The following is a 17229-nucleotide window of genomic DNA, read 5'->3' as shown; positions in this document are numbered from 1 at the left end:
TGTGTACAGAGACACACAAACATGAACTAAACCATAACATTCACAAACAGTGAATAAAATCAATAAATAATCAATAACAAATAAACTCTCAGGTCAATCTGCAGAAAATTAACAGATAAAAGAGCAGAAATAGAAACCAACTGAAGGCCACAATCCCGACAGGTCAAAATCTGTTCACATTAACACCTCAACAAACCCTAAAACCTGCGAAAAGACATCACAACATCTTTTAGCAACTGTGAATCCACCCCCGAATAAATCCTCTTAAACATTACTAAATTATAGTCTTTTCTGCATTTTACTGAACTATTAATCTAGAAAGGCAGATTTAACACTGTTAGTAGTGTCTGTTATAAGGTCCTAAAGTTTCTCCAACTGATCCTCGCACAGAAACTAATAAACGACTCAAACATCAACAGAAATGTTGAATTTCCCTGTTCCTGAATGTAGTTCAGTGAAACATCCAGTGCACATCCGGCAAAACATCATCCTACAGGCCATGAAGGAGGTTTTCCTGCTGTATTTATGTTTTATGCTGCTGAATTATGTTTCTCATGTGGTAGAGAATAAACACATGTTAAGTATAGATTTCTGCGTGCATTAGGCTAAATGTGTACAAGTGATCCTATATTAGAAATAGCACGTAGAGATAAAATTTTCACTTTGGTCTGTTGATGGAAATGAAATAGCTATTTCCCCCCCAGGTCACTAACATTAGCTACTTAGAATAATCAAAGCTAGGCTACAAAACTTATGCTACACTGTTTGGTACTGAGTGAGCAGAAGCAGCAGCTGACTCCTCACTTTGTTCTTGCTCTTCTTTCAGCCTTTAGTTTTAAGCATAGATAAATATTTATTAATCCTTTCGGAATTCAACAAGACAACTGCTTTCCCAACACAAACATCACCTGAATGCTATACAAGTTATACTAAGGTGCAGCTCCCCAACACCCAGAGATTCAGCTCTCTTTTATTATCTCTTTATTTGTTAAGAAATCCAATACTAGTAGGTCCAGTTTGATCATTTTCAATAAATGCTACAGATGATCTATAAATTACTTACTGATCCATAAATAGTTGGTTGCCCAAATTAAAAACCGCCATATAAAACATTTCACATTTTATTAAAAAAAATCTAATTGTTTACAAAACATTTACAATGAATTCACATTATTGATCAACAGAAAATCAAGAAAAATAACACTTGATTTGGAAAACAAGTCAAAGTATTTTTCATTAACTGGATGATTTCTGACTAAAAGAAGACATTACAGACTCGCTGCAATGAGCTGGTAGGGAGGAGATGTGCTGCATAATGTTTGATAATGACAAGGTATCATCTTCTTATTTCTTACAAATGAATCGCAGATGTTCATTTAAGTAAATGTCTTTTTTCTACAAAACTCCCTCTTTATGTTTCCACAGACTGGGTTTCCTTGCTGAGGCCGGGCGGAGGGATCTGTCTCGTAGTCACTTGGGACAAAGATACCCAGTTGAAGAATGATTACAGCAACCATCAACTCTTTCAACATACATATGGTATCCGAGTACTGTCTGGAAACAGGCTGGAAAAATCTGAACCTCTGCTTTAAAGGTAACTGCGTAAATCCAACACATAAGCTGTCTAATTTTCACGCCCCCTTAGTTACTGTTGCTAAGTTGACAAACTGTCAGGCCTGTCGCACTTTAAGCACGGCGCTGCCACTGTTTATTACTGCACTCCCCGGAGAAATATTGTAGCTAACGTTAGCTAACTAACATCACATTGGGAACAATCCACAGCCGACATTTTCCTGGATTTGTTTTAGGTTTTGGAAAGAGAATAAATCGTACTTCTCCTTTCAACCTCTCTGGGTAGCTGCTGTAACTATTACAAGTGCCTCAGGAACAGCGTTTGACCATATCTTGGAAAATACAGCTAAAAAAAAAGCTAGAAAACGAGTCAATGGAGCGCAGATGTGAAAGTGTCCGACCTCAGTTGGAGCGAGTCCTATACTGAGCTGTGATCGGCCAGCTACGTTTTTGGGGTGTGGCTTAGTGAAGGGTCGCTTCCACATAATGTTGGACTGTTAATACAACCACATCTGTGCATAATATTTTGGAAAATCTAGAGCACATTTGTAATAAACTACACCTCAAAAACTGAACTTACTAAAGAATTCTACTGGGGAGGAATTACCATTAGATCTGGGGAAAGTCATTTGGTTAATTTTGATGCTCTACCCAATGATTTTACATTCATGGCACAGCACCAAGCTAATAATAGAACATAATTGTGCTTTTTGATGTGAGAGCGCAGAGTGAATTTTAATCTCAGACTAAAAAGCTGAGGGGTTTCTACTAGGGGTGGGAATCACCAGAGGCCCCATGATGTAATTTCGAAATACAATATTATTAGTATTTTAAACATATTCCGATATATTGCAATTAATTACCAACTTTATCCAACTTCAAATTATGCCCCATAGGAAAACTTTGTCAACGTCGGTTTTATCTAAAAAAATAAATTTCGTTAATAATAATAGTTTGTTCCTCTCACTTTTTCAGCCCACTATATGGCGCTGTTGAGTTTTCTAGTGGACTGAAAATTCTAGTACCAAAAAGTTGAATTCTCATGTTCAATTGATATTATGAAAGATCAATCCTTGCCGTCCGTGTATCGATACAGTATTGCCACGGAAAATATCGTAATACTATGCGGTCTCAATTTGTCCCCACACCCCTAGTCTATACCCAGTATGCATTCTCTTGTTTTGGAACAAATTGCTTCTGAAACTTGTTTTACAAACTGGCCAGCTGGTCTTTCTCCTGTATGAACTCTTTAGTGTCTAATCAAACCTGAGCTTACTTTTAATCCTTCCCCACAGACAGAACTGCTGTGTGGACAGTCAAGTGGCGTCTAAGCTGTATCTTTTGTCCAAATCCTTTTCCACAGACAGAACAACTAAATGGTTTCTCCCCTGTGTGGGTTCTCATGTGTTGGAACAAATCACCTCTGCGCCTGAAACCTGTTTTACAAACTGAGCAACTGAAAGGTTTTTCTCCTGTATGAACTCTTAAATGTGTGGTCAGAGCTGAGCTTTGTGTGAATCTTCTACCACAGACAGAACAACTAAATGGCTTCTCCCCTGTGTGGACTCTCATGTGTTGTCTCAGATGTTCCTTTTGTGAAAATCCTTTACCACAAACTGAACAAGTGAAAGGTTTCTCCCCTGTGTGGATTCTCATGTGCCTCATACCAGTATCTCTCCGTTGAAAAGTCTTTTTACAAACTGAGCAGCGGAAATGTTTTCTTTCTGAATGAAGTTTCATGTGACTACTTAAGGAGTTCTTCCAGAGGAATCTTTTACCACAAACTGAGCAACTAAATGGCTTCTCTCCGGTTTGGAGTCCATTATGTTCCTGTAGATGTTCCTCGTTACCAAAGCTTGTAGCACATTCAGCATGTTTCTTTATCTCCTCCCAATCAAAACTGTCATCAGACTCAGGTTCAGAGGAGTGTGAAGTCTTATCATGAGTATCTGGTTGTAAATGTCTATCTGGATCAGAGTTCCTGGCTGGTTCTGGTCCTCCACAGTCCTCCTCATCACCTTCTATTTTGATCAGTTGAGTTAGTCTTTGATGAAGCTGTGAGGACTGAGGTTTCTCTTCATTGTCTTCTTCACTCTTCACCGGGACAGGAGTGAATGTGAACTTGGTGGTATCAGCCTCTTCCATCCCTCGAAGCTGCTCTCCCTCCTGACTGATCCAGAGTTCCTCCTTTTCTTCTTTAATGTGTGAGGGCTCTGGTGGGTCCTCCTGGTCCAGACTGGGGCTCCACTCATCTTTAACATGTGGGGGCTCTGGTGGGTCCTCCTGGTCCAGACTGGGGCTCCACTCATCTTTAACATGTGGGGGCTCTGGTGGGTCCTCCTGGTCCAGACTGGGGCTCCACTCCTGCTGGTCAGGGGAAACCTCTTCTTTACTCACCAACAGCAGCTGGACGTCTGTGGAGAATAACAGATAAATACACACGTTGAGAAAACCCTAACTTCCTGGGAACATTTAAACCACTAACAACACTACTTTCCTAAACGTAGGGCTGTCCTCTAGTAGTTGACTGAACCATTTTTAGTCAATGAGGAGTCTTAGACATAGGGCTGGACAATAAAACAATTTTTTTTGCAATATAATTGTTTTCAATAACAATATAAACAAATGTTCAATAAATGTTTGACTTTATTCACTTTAATTATACACAAATTAGGACTTTTTTTTATTAAGATGTTTATTTCGTGAGGGGAAAAAAGCTTTTATTTAATTTGACTCCTGCATATTTGTTGACAAAGATTTGATCATAATGTTCTAACTCAGATTTGTGAAGTGATCCACTGTTTAGCATCTAGTGTTGACCATAATTTAGAGTTTAAACCACAATTAACCATCATGTTTCTTCAACTTCCACTCAGGATCAAAAATCAGCCTTTAAACTCAAAAAAAATGAAACGATAGATAGATAGATAGATAGCAGTACCGAAGTGAGGTACAGCGGCTCCAACCAGGACCCTGACTCCACCGTATGCTGTGAGAGTAATCAAGTGGACTCTCCCGTGTGAGTCGCAGACAGTTTGAGACAGAGTAGTAACATAATAGGTGGAGTTTTGCAATATAAACATCTAAAATCTGGGGAGCAAATGGTGATGCAACGATTACAGATTTTGTTGGTCCGATTATAGTCTGAGGAATAATCACTGTTTCACGATTATCACCATTATTATTAATAACACTAGTAATGACTTAAACTGATTTTTAATACCCAATTACATTAACAATTATATTTCTATAATATGTAAATATTACTAATATAAGAGGAATATTACCTTCATTGATCCCCCAGGGGAAATTTTTAAGGAGGGTATAAACCGAACTGTTATTGTCATCAACTCTCACCCATACATATAAGTGTTAGAGAAATTAAGAATCTCTCTCATGCAGTCTTATTAATAACTGAAATGCAGGTAATTGGTAGTCCTGGAAATCTATAAGCTCCTGATGTTACTTTTTTACACCTGGCAACATTTTCTCAGCACAGACAGGAAAAGGCAACAGGATGTAACGTTAAAGGTCAATGTTCAGTCTGCAGAGGACTACGTTCTTCCATAAAGGCCCTTTCAGAAAAGAAGCCATTTGCTGCATTATATTCTGTTTTGAACGGTCATCTGCCACCTGAAGTTTGTGCTTCCCTTACATAAATAAAACATTTTGATGTATGGTGCAAAAGGCAGAAATTGGTGCAAAACAATTAAGTTTTCAAGTCAGCATTGTAGATTTCTTAAAAGTAGTGTTAAAATCTCGTCTTGATATTGTGAACCGAATATCATGTCTCGTCTCACCCCTGATAAAGATGTATTAAGAATTAAGATGCATCATTTTATATCCACGGCACTGCTGCTGACCAAAATTTCTGCCATTAACAGTTAGTTTGTTAGCTCATTTAGCAATCTTATTAGCACATTCAGATTCTGCTTGTCGTTAACGGGCAGCTTCCTTTGTGTCCTTGTAAAATGTATATTTAAAGGCTCAATATTACGGTTTTGTATTTCTTTGTAATGAAGCACAGTGTTTCAACATCCTATCTCAGCCTGGAACGCAAACCATTTTCTGATGCCCCAAAATATATATTAATTACAGTAATAGTGTAAATATGCAACGACTTGTCGCCTGATGGCTTGAACTTATGACCAGGATGTCATGGTTAGTGGGCAGCCCTACTTAGACGAGTGGAAAACTGATGCACCTTTTATGGAACGTATTGGGAAGTCATTCAAACTCAAACTACAATCTTATCACGGTTCTACAGATGTGGTGAAGCTGTACTGCAGTAGGGCTGCAACGATTAGTCGACGTAATCGACGACTTCGATTATAAAAATTTGTCGACGCATCGGGAAAGAGAGGCTGTTTAAGGGAGAGATAGTAATCTATTTATTAAGAACATTTCTGGTTGTTCATTTGTAACTGCAATGAAGTGCTGGGGTCAGTATTACTTCCATTGCATGCCACGACTGCTTGACTGTAAGACTACTCGTGAAGAAGAAGCTTTCATACGAGAGCTGATAGCAACAGAGATAGAGGCGAAAAGCAGAGCGGTTTTGTTTTAAGTTGTGTACGCTATTTCATCACTAGGAGAGACATCAACTGTGTAGAATTTGAATATGGCAGTTTTACAAAATTGATAGGCGAATCGAATGTGTGCTCAAACGTCTTCGGGGTTGAGAAGCCCTGCAGGTGACTGCGAGGTTGGCGGACACTGGCTGGCCAGTCACGCCCTCTGGTCCCAGTTAGACCACTGCAGCATCAACGACAGAAGAAAGGCCACCACTGTAAAACAGTTTCAATGTTCATACCTCTGTTATTCTGTCTTTACAATCTGAGTAACGATTGAACATTTTTAAGTAAATCAAGAAACATCTTGCTCGTGATGTAGCCTACAGAACATTTCTCTGCTCAAAAAACTTATAAGCACTTTGGAAAAATAAACCTCAGAAGTGGTATGAAATGGGACTGTGGCTTTATTATTCTATATATATAGACATTGTTAGTGTACAGATGTGGTTATAGTACCTGCTTTTAATGTGCTTTTATTTTATATAGTTCCAGAGCAAAAATCTTTGTTAAAAGTTTTAAAGTTAAACCTACATGGCAATAAATCAGATGGTGAGCTTATTGTTCTGGGTGATGAAACCTGGCTGTTATCTTGGAGCAGCCTCTCCATAGTTCTTTGAATTCTTGGTTTTGAGGTCTCAGGGATGATGCTGGCTAAGAGAACGCTCTTTTAGTTGTGTTAGCAAACACCTTAAGTGTAATAGTAATTATAGGAGTGGCCTGAGCTGTCTTGTCTTCTTCCCTATTTCCCCCTGTTGTTGATACTAGTGTTCATTCTGAATAGTAAACCTTGTTCACTTAATGGTAACGTTAGTGAGTTAGGCCGAGTGTTGGAGAGCAGTAATTCATCTGAAAGATATTTAATTAGTTAAATAGTTTATTTAGGGTTGGGTGGTGACAAGAATAATAGTGACTAGTCGACTAATCAAATAAATAATTAAGTAATAAATAATTAACAGAGTAGTTGACTATGAAAATAATTATCAGTTGTAGCCCTATACTGCAGTGATTTTTAATTTTAATTTTATTAACAGATTCCAATTTTTAAACATCAGATGTACGTCCGTTTTGTGCCATTTATAGAAATTGTGATTTTCCCTACCATTTAAGTGTTTTTGTCCACAGCACCAAACCATATTAACTGTCCTGTGTTGGTGTTTCAGCGAGGACGAGGCTCAGCTGCTCTTTAACAATGCAGCAAAGCATTCACTGTGAATCCTCTCCATAAATAATTGCACACACATTTGAATATTTCTATGTGCACATTTGCACGATATATCAAATTCATTGATATTGGTTCAATATCTGATGACAAAATGTGTTTAGATTTTAAGACACAGAATTCAGAAACATTAAAACAGTGAACTGTTCTAACGAATTTCAGGGCCCTAAATACAGAAGCATTTTAAGTTTTGAGTAAAGTGGACTACTTAAGGTCTGTTATTGTTATTTATATCATAACAACACTGACATTGTTTCCCACACTAGGAGTGCGTCTCAATTCCCTTATTTTGATTCACTTTTATTATGGAGACAAAGTCAGAGTCTGTTTGTCAACAACAAACTGTTTACATCATTTATCCTGATTTCTATTCAGTCACATGAGGCTGATCGTTCCTCACAAGTCACTTAACTGCACTAATCTGTAATGCAATAGTAAGTCTCTTTGGATAAAAGGGTCAGCTATATGACAAAATTATTATTATATAATAACTACATTAAAAAAACAGCTCAAACCGCAGGAATGGGAAAACGGAAAATTTCAAGTGGCTTCTGACTTTCGAACTGAAGAAAACTCTTGGATGAGAGAAACATCATCAAGTATCTTCTAGGGTTGAGCCGACAGACGGTGATGGCTGACATGACAGACGCCGCCCTGTGAAAGTAGGTTTTAATACCCGCGAACATCATCATTATTATTTTTAAATCTCAAAAGACTTCTCTTCCCCTCACACACACCTTCAACTCTGGCATCTCACTGCAAACACACCGCCTTTATCTTTCTCTCTCTGCTCCCTGGAGTTTCTGCATCAGCAGCATATTTTATAAACTCACCCAAAAGACACAGAACTCATCTTTTTTAATGGAGTTTTCCCCTTTGATTCGTTTTCCCAGCAGCAGGTGAGACTGTCCTTTATGATAAAGATCATAGTTAGGGTTGACTCAGGTGAGTCCTGAACCAGCCCTTAGTTATGCTGCTTATAATGCAATGCTGTAGATGAAGGGAGCCATAAAGGAGTTAAAATGAGCTGCAGCAGTAAAATTCAGCATTAATGCAGCAGGAATATTAATCCAGAAACATCAGATATAACAGAGAAACTCTGACAGGAACATTTTACTGCACTGTGAGTACTTTTACTGTCATACTGTAAGTACATGTTGCTGATAATACTCACATACTTTTACTGAAGGAAGGTTTGAATGCAGGACTTTTACTCGCAGTGGAGTATTTTCACAGAGTGGTATTAGTACTTTTACTGCAGTAAAGGCAGTTTCCAGCGAGAATAAGCAGTAAAGTGTACAAACCTGCTCCAGGCTTGAAAACAGCGTCCAGTAGTTTGCGTTGTCCACAAAGTTCCTCCTCGTTCTCCACTTTAGACATTTTTACTGATTCACAGCAGCTTTTCCTCCAGACTGTTTCCAGCTAGCAAGCTAAGCTAACTGCATTAGCTTCGTAGGACACCGGGAGATAATTCAGATGTTAAACATGTTCAGATAAAGGGAACAGCACAGAGTCTATTCAGACAGCTCTATCTGGACATTTGGACATTTGGGCTCCGTGAAAAATACAGTTTGGTCTCTATGGAAGCTGCTCCGACTGTGAGGCCGAGCTCCGGCTCCGGCTACTTCCTGCTAACAAGCTAACTTCCTTTAGCATTCTTGGCTAACAGGAGATGAGTCTGAGGTGAAACATCCCGAAAGTTTAAACAGAGTCCACTTAAACACGTTGATCCTCACATGCAGGCTCTGCTGCTGAACTCCGGCTGCATCTCACGGTAACGTGAAGGAAAAGTTAGCATGTTAGCCACCGGAAGTATAATTGCTTCCTGTACCCATTTTGTGCTATTTTCCAAAATAAAACTGTTTAAAATGATCAACGGTAGCAAAACCCCAGATTCTTTACTGAAGTAATCAAAGAACCCCAAACACTACAACAACTACTTTTAGCTTATTTTTCAGACACCTTATCAATACTAATAAAGGCAAATAGTACTAAATAAATAATGGTGGGTTAAGAATCGTGATCTGACTTTATTTAAATAATGGTGATTATACACCAATTATAAAATAACTAAATGAAAACCTAATAGTGTAATTGTTAATTGTTGGTTTCACACATTACACAGGGAGGGACAACCATCACCATGGTTTATTGCAACAACACCCCAAAAAAGTCAAAATTAGTTTGTTTAAAACCAGATTTCAATAAATACATTCTGTGTGTAGTACATTTTGTTGGATTAGAAGATTCCAAGATTCCAGTTAAATTTCAGTTTCATATTCCTGTTAGAGTCATGGCAGGATGTGTAATTGCTCAGCTAACTTTATCTTCGACTGTATCACTTCCAGATGATCTAACTTTCGGCTTTTGTATCAGATTTCAGCAGCACCACAACCGTGTATGAAGGTTACAGTAACCCGTGTATCTCACACATTCGACAACCATCAATAGATTCCTGATCTACAGACATCGGATTGTAAAGATGTACAGAAGACATCAGCAGATTACACATAGATATAGACAGTTTGTTAAAGACTCACAGCACAAGGAAGGAAATGTGACGTGAAAACACAGCTGACTGCTGATTGGTCAGAGAGAATCGTCACTATTCACTGCATCATCATTGCACCAGACAGAGGCCTGCAAGAGAAAGTTTTATATATTACAGTTTTCATATGTTATTTCATCACCAAATCCACTTCTGAGAAGTTTTGAGGTGAAATCAGCTGTATAGATTTACAATATTCACAGTTTTATGAGAAGTGATGGCTGAACAAAAATGTGCTTGAATATTTTCGGAGTGGCTGCGGGGGAAGCCTGCTGTGACCCGCGGGAGGAGCGTGTGAGGCCGGCCAGCCGCCCGCTCACAGAGCCCTCTGCTCCCGCCGTCACACAGACCGCTGCAGCAACAACGGCAGAGGAAAACACAGCTGGAAGGTTTTCATACCGCTTATCTGTCTTTACATTCTGAGGAACGTTGAAAAGTTTTAGCTTAAAAAAGAGAAAGCTGTGTGGATCACAGGTGTGTGTGTCGCATTGAACGTTACGTCTCGGCGGTTGTGTGGCGTTTTTATGGAGTAATATCTCTAGGTACTATCTGCAATGGAAAACGGAGCACGGCCAAACCGAGTCGAGGCGAGCTGGTACTGGTAATGGAAAAGCTCCATAAATCAACAGATTTAGGGGATGAGAGAGCTGTTACTGTCTGTTGGTCTACACCAGTCTTCACTTCAGCTGAATCAAACAGAGAAAAGCATGGGCTCTGGTTTGTGAGGAAAACAAAAGGAGCCACACAAGTGAAGTGATTCGGTGTAGAGAAGTAGAGACGTGTGCTGAGGCAGAGTGAAGTCTTCTTCATCATTGTTTCTTCTTTATCTGAACACCCCAAAAGTGATGCTGCACTGTGTGTTTAATGTGTGTTGGACTCAATAAAGTTCAACATGACGCTCTGTCTTTCTTTATGAAGTTGATGCACTGTAACAATAAATGTAATTCATAAACCCTTTAGAACAACACAATTAAAACTTGCACAACATCACAATGCATGATAATACCAAACATTCAACCCAAAGCAGATCAAATTATTAATTACTCTGTATGTAAGCCAAATGTATAACAAACCAACATAGTTACCTGAGAGCAGTAGCTAAAGACGACAAGAAGCAGCAAAAAGTGCTCATAGATCTTAGGGTATGGATGAAGATTATTCCAGTCACATGGTGCTTTATATTGAAATGATTTCCGTCCGGCTACAGTAAAAGTTCTTGGTACAATAAAGAAGGGATGTTGCATCTGTCTGAGTGGAGAAGGATCTCTACAAGGAACTAAAAATTGTTTCAAGTATGGAGGACAGTTAAAGTGAACACATTTGAAAATAAACTTTATCCAGTGAAATTCCCTTCTTGCTTCAGGCTGTGACTCATTCATAGTGCAGTGATGAGTGTTAAATGGACACCTCATGACAAATCTACAAAGACAATTAAAAACAACATTAAGAGGCCTAAGATTGGTGTCAGTGGTTTTCATATAGATGATATCAGCATAATCAATAATCGGCAGTATCAACTGATTAATAATTATTTTCCTGATCGGTAAAGAGAACTTCAACAGCCATAGATTTTTTTTGTAATGCAGTCAATATGCAATTTGAAATTGAGTTCAGGGTCTATCCAAAAGCCAAGATATTTAAAAGAATCCACTTCATCCATGAGAGACCCATCCTCAAAGGTAATATGCATATGGAAAGTACTAAGACGATTACGCCTTGTTCCGAACAACATATTACGAGACTTCTTTTTATTTGTAACCAATTTATTCATGTGAAGCCAGTTTTGTATCAAATTGAAATCTGCTTGTAAGGAATTCTATATTTATAATATATCTGAGTTGTAACTAACTGTATCATCAGCATACAGATGCACTGAGCAATTTTTACAGATTTTTGATAAATCATTGATGAAAATAGAAAAAAGGAGGGGTCCCAAAGTGGATCCTTGGGGTAATCTGACTGGGAACCGTGGAAAACAACACACTGATGCCTCCCATGAAGATAAGCATTAAACCAGAGTAGAACATTTTGATGCACTAGCAATGAGTAAAGGATCCGAAATAATGGCATCATCAATTTGAATTTGATTTACCGTGTTTTTGTTATTTTGTGAGCTGATCTATGGCAGTTGTCTACCTTTGACTTAAGGGAGCATGTTTTACGTTAGTGACCTCAGAATAGAAAAATTCCATGCATCTTCAACATATGGAATTATCTGAAACCTATCCCAATTGATACAAATTATGTCTTGTATTAAATGATCAACTTTAATATTTTTACATTGTCTTAAATTAATATATTTGAGGGGAGATTTAGGGATTTTATTCACACAAAATATGATGGAATGGTCACTAAAACAGGCAGAACCCAGCGCCCTGAGATTTGTGATGCGACTGGCTGGCCTGCATTATCATCCAGGCAGAGCGCCTCTTCAACCCCTGTTCTTGGTAGGACACAGCCGTGGACAGCTGCGAAAGGGAGAGTTAGCAACAAACCTCTACAACAACTGAGTGTGCAACAGCAGAACAGATTTGTACAGATGCTGTAAACGATGTAAGAAGCATGTGCAGTAAGAACACCAAAATACTCTGCTTTCCAAAGGATACGGTGTCTGACTTGGCAGAAAGAGTCCTGCATATCGTGGCTGAACATCCTACTGTGAAAAACATCATACTGCACATCGGGGCCAATGATGTTGTGAAGCAACAGTCTGAAGTGTTGAAAGAGGATTTTAATAATCTGTTGAACATGGTCAGCTCTTTGAATCTGAGGTGTTTATCAGTGGCCCTATACCGCCAATCCGAAGAGGAGCTGAGAGATTCAGCAGACTGATGGCATTGAACATGTGGCTCTCAAAGGCATGTACTGTCCATTCAGTGCATTTCATCGAAAACTTTTACTTTCTGTGGGACCGCAGACATCTTTATAAGGCAGATGGACTTCGCCTTAACAAGTCAGGTAAAGTAAAATTGTTCAGCTCCAACCTGTTTTACTTTATGTGTCACTCATCTGTTCCCTCTGCCAAGGACAAGAGACAAGAGGAATCTAAACAAGAAGAAGACATAACACAACACGCCAGAAACCTTGAAGGAGAGCCACCTCAGCCCCCGCCGGAAGAGAGCTCTGATCACGGGAGACATCTGAGCCAAGAGGAAGAGTCTCCACCTCCCTCACTGAAAACCAACAGTGAGGATTCACCATCTCTACCCCCCCAATCCCCATCCAGGTCACCCTTATCTCCACACACCCTTTCTCCCCTCTCCCCCCTGTTGGACTTCACTGATCACATGGAAGACCTGGTTAGAGCTGGGAAAAAATTTACTCCCCGCACCTTCCCTTGCTCCACTCCCATTTTCTCTACCCTAAAACCCCCTCACCGTCCACCTCCACCACTGGTTCTAAGTCCCGGCTACAAGGAAAATAGCACTCACGACTCTTCCCAGGACAACCAGTGTGCTGGTAGTCCTCTCCATCCCTGTCTTGATAGGTAACAGAAAAAGCATGGTGAATGTGTTAAGAAACAGGAAGCACTCAACATATCCTGCAAGTTTAGCATTAATTCCTCGTCAGCCGCAGCCTGTCGAAAAAAGTGGGCCAGATAATGTTTTTAACACACTAAAATTAGCTTTGTTAAACGTTAGGTCTTTGGCAGGAAAAACATTTTTAATCAATGATTTTATAATCTCTCACAATCTTAATTTCATGTTTTTAACTGAAACTTGGTTGGACCAAGATAACAGTGCAGCTGTCCTTATCAAGTCTACCCCTCCCAACTTCAGTTTTATGAGTGAAGCTAGAGTGCATAAGAGAGGAGGTGGAGTTGCCATTTTGTTTAATGACTCCCTCCAATGCAAAAAGATGTCTTATGGGAATTTTGCTTCTTTTGAATATGTGGCTCTTCAGCTGAATGACATCTATAAAGAGAGACTTCGCATTTATAATTTAGAGCTGAGAAATGCAAGGCGGTCCTTCTTCTCTGACATCATCACTAAAAACACTAATAATGCACGTGCCCTGTTTGCTACTGTCGACAGGCTAACCAACCTTCCTGTGTCTGTAGCCTCTGAACTTCTATCCACCAGGGCCTGCAATGAATTTGCCTCCTTCTTCACAGACAAAATTCAAACAATTAGACAAGCAATCAGTGCCTCCATGTCAGTAACAGGATATGTCTTGTCTCTGTGTCCACTTAAAAACTATTCATATAGCATGAGACAATTTGATTCTATTAACCATAAAAACCTGGAGGACATAATACAACATCTGAAATCCTCCTCATGCTGCCTTGATATTCTGCCAACAGGTTTTTTCAAAAATGTGTCTAAATGCATGGCATCAGATTTACTACAAACTGTCAACATGTCTCTCCTCTCAGGTTTTTTCCCACAGGCCCTGAAAACTGCAGTCATTAAGCCTCTCTTAAAAAAGAGCAATCTACACAGTTCACTAATGAGCAATTATAGGCCCAAAAAAATCATTGAAAAGGCTGTTTTTCAACAGCTTAGTGCTTTCTTGGCACTAAATAACTGTTTTGATGTCTTCCAGTCAGGTTTTCGACCACACCACAGCACTGAGACGGCTCTTGTTAAGGTCTTCAATGACATCCATTTAAACACTGACAGTGGCAGAATTTCTGTCTTAGTATTATTGGATCTCAGTGCTGCATTCGACACGGTCGACCACAACATATTACTAGACAGACTTGTGAACTGGGTTGGACTTTCTGGCACAGTACTAAAATGGTTTGAATCCTACTTAAAGGACAGGGACTACTTTGTGTCTATAGGTAATCACACATCTGAGCTGACAAAAATGACATGTGGAGTTCCCCAAGGCTCCATTCTGGGACCTCTTTTGTTTAACATTTACATGCTTCCACTGGCTCAGATTATGAAAAACAACAAAACATGTTACCATAATTATGCAGATGACACACAGATTTACATAACCATTTTACCAGGGGACAATGATCCCATACAGGCACTGAGTAACTGTATTGAGCAGGTCAACGATTGGATGTGCCAGAATTTTCTTCAATTAAACAAGGATAAAACTGAAGTTATTGTTTTTGGAGCCAGGGAGGGACAATTGGAAGTCAGTGCTCGACTTCAATCTCTAATGTTAAGAACCACAAATCAAGCCAGAAGTCTTGGTGTGGTCATGGACTCAGACCTGAATTTGAGGAGCCATATTAAGACAATTACAAATTCAGCCTATCACCTGGAGAATATATCAAGGATTAAAGGACTTATGTCTCAGCAGGACCTGGAAAAGCTTATCCATGCATTTATCTTCAGTCGACTCGACTACTGTAACAGTGTCTTTACAGGGCTCCCTAAGAAATCCATCAGACAGCTGCAGCTGATTCAGAACGCTGCTGCTCGAGTCCTCACTAAGACCAAAAAGGTGGATCACATCACTCCAGTTCTGAGGTCTTTACATTGGCTTCCTGTATGTCAAAGAATTGATTTCAAAATCCTGCTGTTAGTTTATAAAGCACTAAATGGTTTAGGGCCAAATTACATTTCTGATCTTCTGCTTCGTTATGAACCATCCAGACCTCTCAGGTCGTCTGGGACCAGGTCTGCTTTCTGTCCCCAGAGAGAGTCAAAACTAAACAAGGAGAAGCAGCGTTCAGTTATTATGCTCCGTATATGTGGAACAAACTCCCAGATAACTGCAGTTCTTTTAAATTAAGACTGAAGACTTTTCTTTTTACCATTGCTTTTAATTAAATATTTATTGATAACTTACACTGCACTGTAACTTTTGCTGTCCTGTTTTCTTTTTATTTGTTTTTAGCTTTTTATCATTGCTTTTATCCATTTAACTTTTTAAACCCTGATTGTAACACTGTAACTTTTATTATATTTTATGTTGCTTTTAAACTTTTTGATATTTCCCTGTTGCTTTTATGTTTTATGTAAAGCACTTTGAATTACCTTGTTGTTAAAATGTGCTATACAAATAAACTTGCCTTGCCTTGCCTTAAAACAGTCAGATATAACACCTGAAGTAATTATCCTATCAGGATTAGTGACAAGGATCCAATCCAGCAGGGATGAAGACCGACAATCAACTCTAGTTGGTTCCTTAATTAATTGAGTGAGATTTACACTGCCAAATAAGTTTTTTTTACGCAGAGGAGGTATGATCTAGCCAGTTGCTATTAAAATCATTTCATTTTGCCTTACAAGAGAATTAACAGTTGACAAAATACAATTTATAGAATCAGTGGGAGCAGAGGGAGGCCTGTAAACATTTAATATATGTAAATAGTTAAATTTTGATTTTTAAGAAAAATAATATTGATAAAAAGACAAATTAACTGGCTCTACATTGGGTGAGACACGTTCCGAAACTAAATTTAAAGCAACATATATAGCTACCCCAGCTCCTCTAGTGGGCCTATCAGCTCTATACAGAACATATTTCTACTTGCTCGTCTGTAATTTTACTATGTAACCATGTCTCAGAAATGGTGGTAATACTAGGTCTATAAAGTGTAACCCATGCTCTAAGAAGATCAATTTTTGAGGAAAGGCTCCTGATATTAAGGTGAATAATCTTTAACCTTTTAGCCAAATTAATGTTTATAGAAGTTGAAATAGATCAGTTAGTGAGGGTGAGGGGTAAAAGTGGTGAGAGCAACCACACAGACTAACTACAACACTAACAACAACAAACAAAAACTAACAAACAGTCCATGTCTGAGCAATATCAAACAGAACAAAACAGATGTTAAATTGATTTATTAAAAGAGCCCTCTGAGGACTTTCACAAAAGCAGAATTAAGAAATCCCAGATAACAGAAAAACCTGACTTAATGTGGTTTGTGCATCCTGCCTTTATCCGTTTCAGGAAGGCCACACAAGGACACACACGAAAGGTGGGGGTGCACCCATGACAGGTCGCCAGTCCATCACAGGGCCACACATAGACAAACAACCACTCACATTCATGCCTAAGGACAATGTTAGAGATACCAATCAACCTAGCCTGCATGTCTTTGGACGGTGGGAGGAAGCCGAAGCACCTGGAGAGAACCCACGCGGACATGAGGAGAACATGCAAACTCCACACAGAAAGGCCTAAAATGACCAACCCACAACCTTCTTGCTTTGAGGCAACAGTGCTAACCACTGCACCACCCAGATCAGATTCAATTCAAATATTATTTTATTTTTTTTTACATTTAGCTGACGCTTTTATCCAAAGCGACTTACAATTGCTATACATGTCAGAGGTCGCACGCCTCTGGAGCAACGAGGGGTTAAGTGTCTTGCTCAGGGACACAATGGTGGATGTATCACAGT

General features: G+C 39.1%; 1 protein-coding gene and 1 pseudogene across 1 annotated transcript; one reads left to right on the top strand and one right to left on the bottom strand.

Moving 5' to 3' along the window:
* LOC119887775 overlaps positions 1-17229 on the top strand; it is an 878746-nt pseudogene that overhangs the window by 546909 nt on the left and 314608 nt on the right.
* LOC119908352 (zinc finger protein 32-like) lies at positions 2588-9172 on the bottom strand. Its single transcript, XM_038726044.1, has 2 exons — positions 8670-9172; positions 2588-3986 (listed from the first exon to the last, which is right to left on the bottom strand). Exons 1-2 carry the CDS (start codon positions 8743-8745, stop codon positions 2851-2853), a joined length of 1212 nt encoding a protein of 403 aa, XP_038581972.1. The 5' UTR covers positions 8746-9172; the 3' UTR covers positions 2588-2850.

Source organism: Micropterus salmoides, unplaced genomic scaffold (genome assembly GCF_014851395.1).
Source record: "Micropterus salmoides isolate LMB-PRFRI ecotype aquatic unplaced genomic scaffold, ASM1485139v1 Ms_hic_scaffold_1, whole genome shotgun sequence".
Classification (NCBI taxonomy): Eukaryota; Metazoa; Chordata; class Actinopteri; order Centrarchiformes; family Centrarchidae; genus Micropterus; species Micropterus salmoides.
This window is presented reverse-complemented; position numbering and strand designations above follow the sequence as displayed.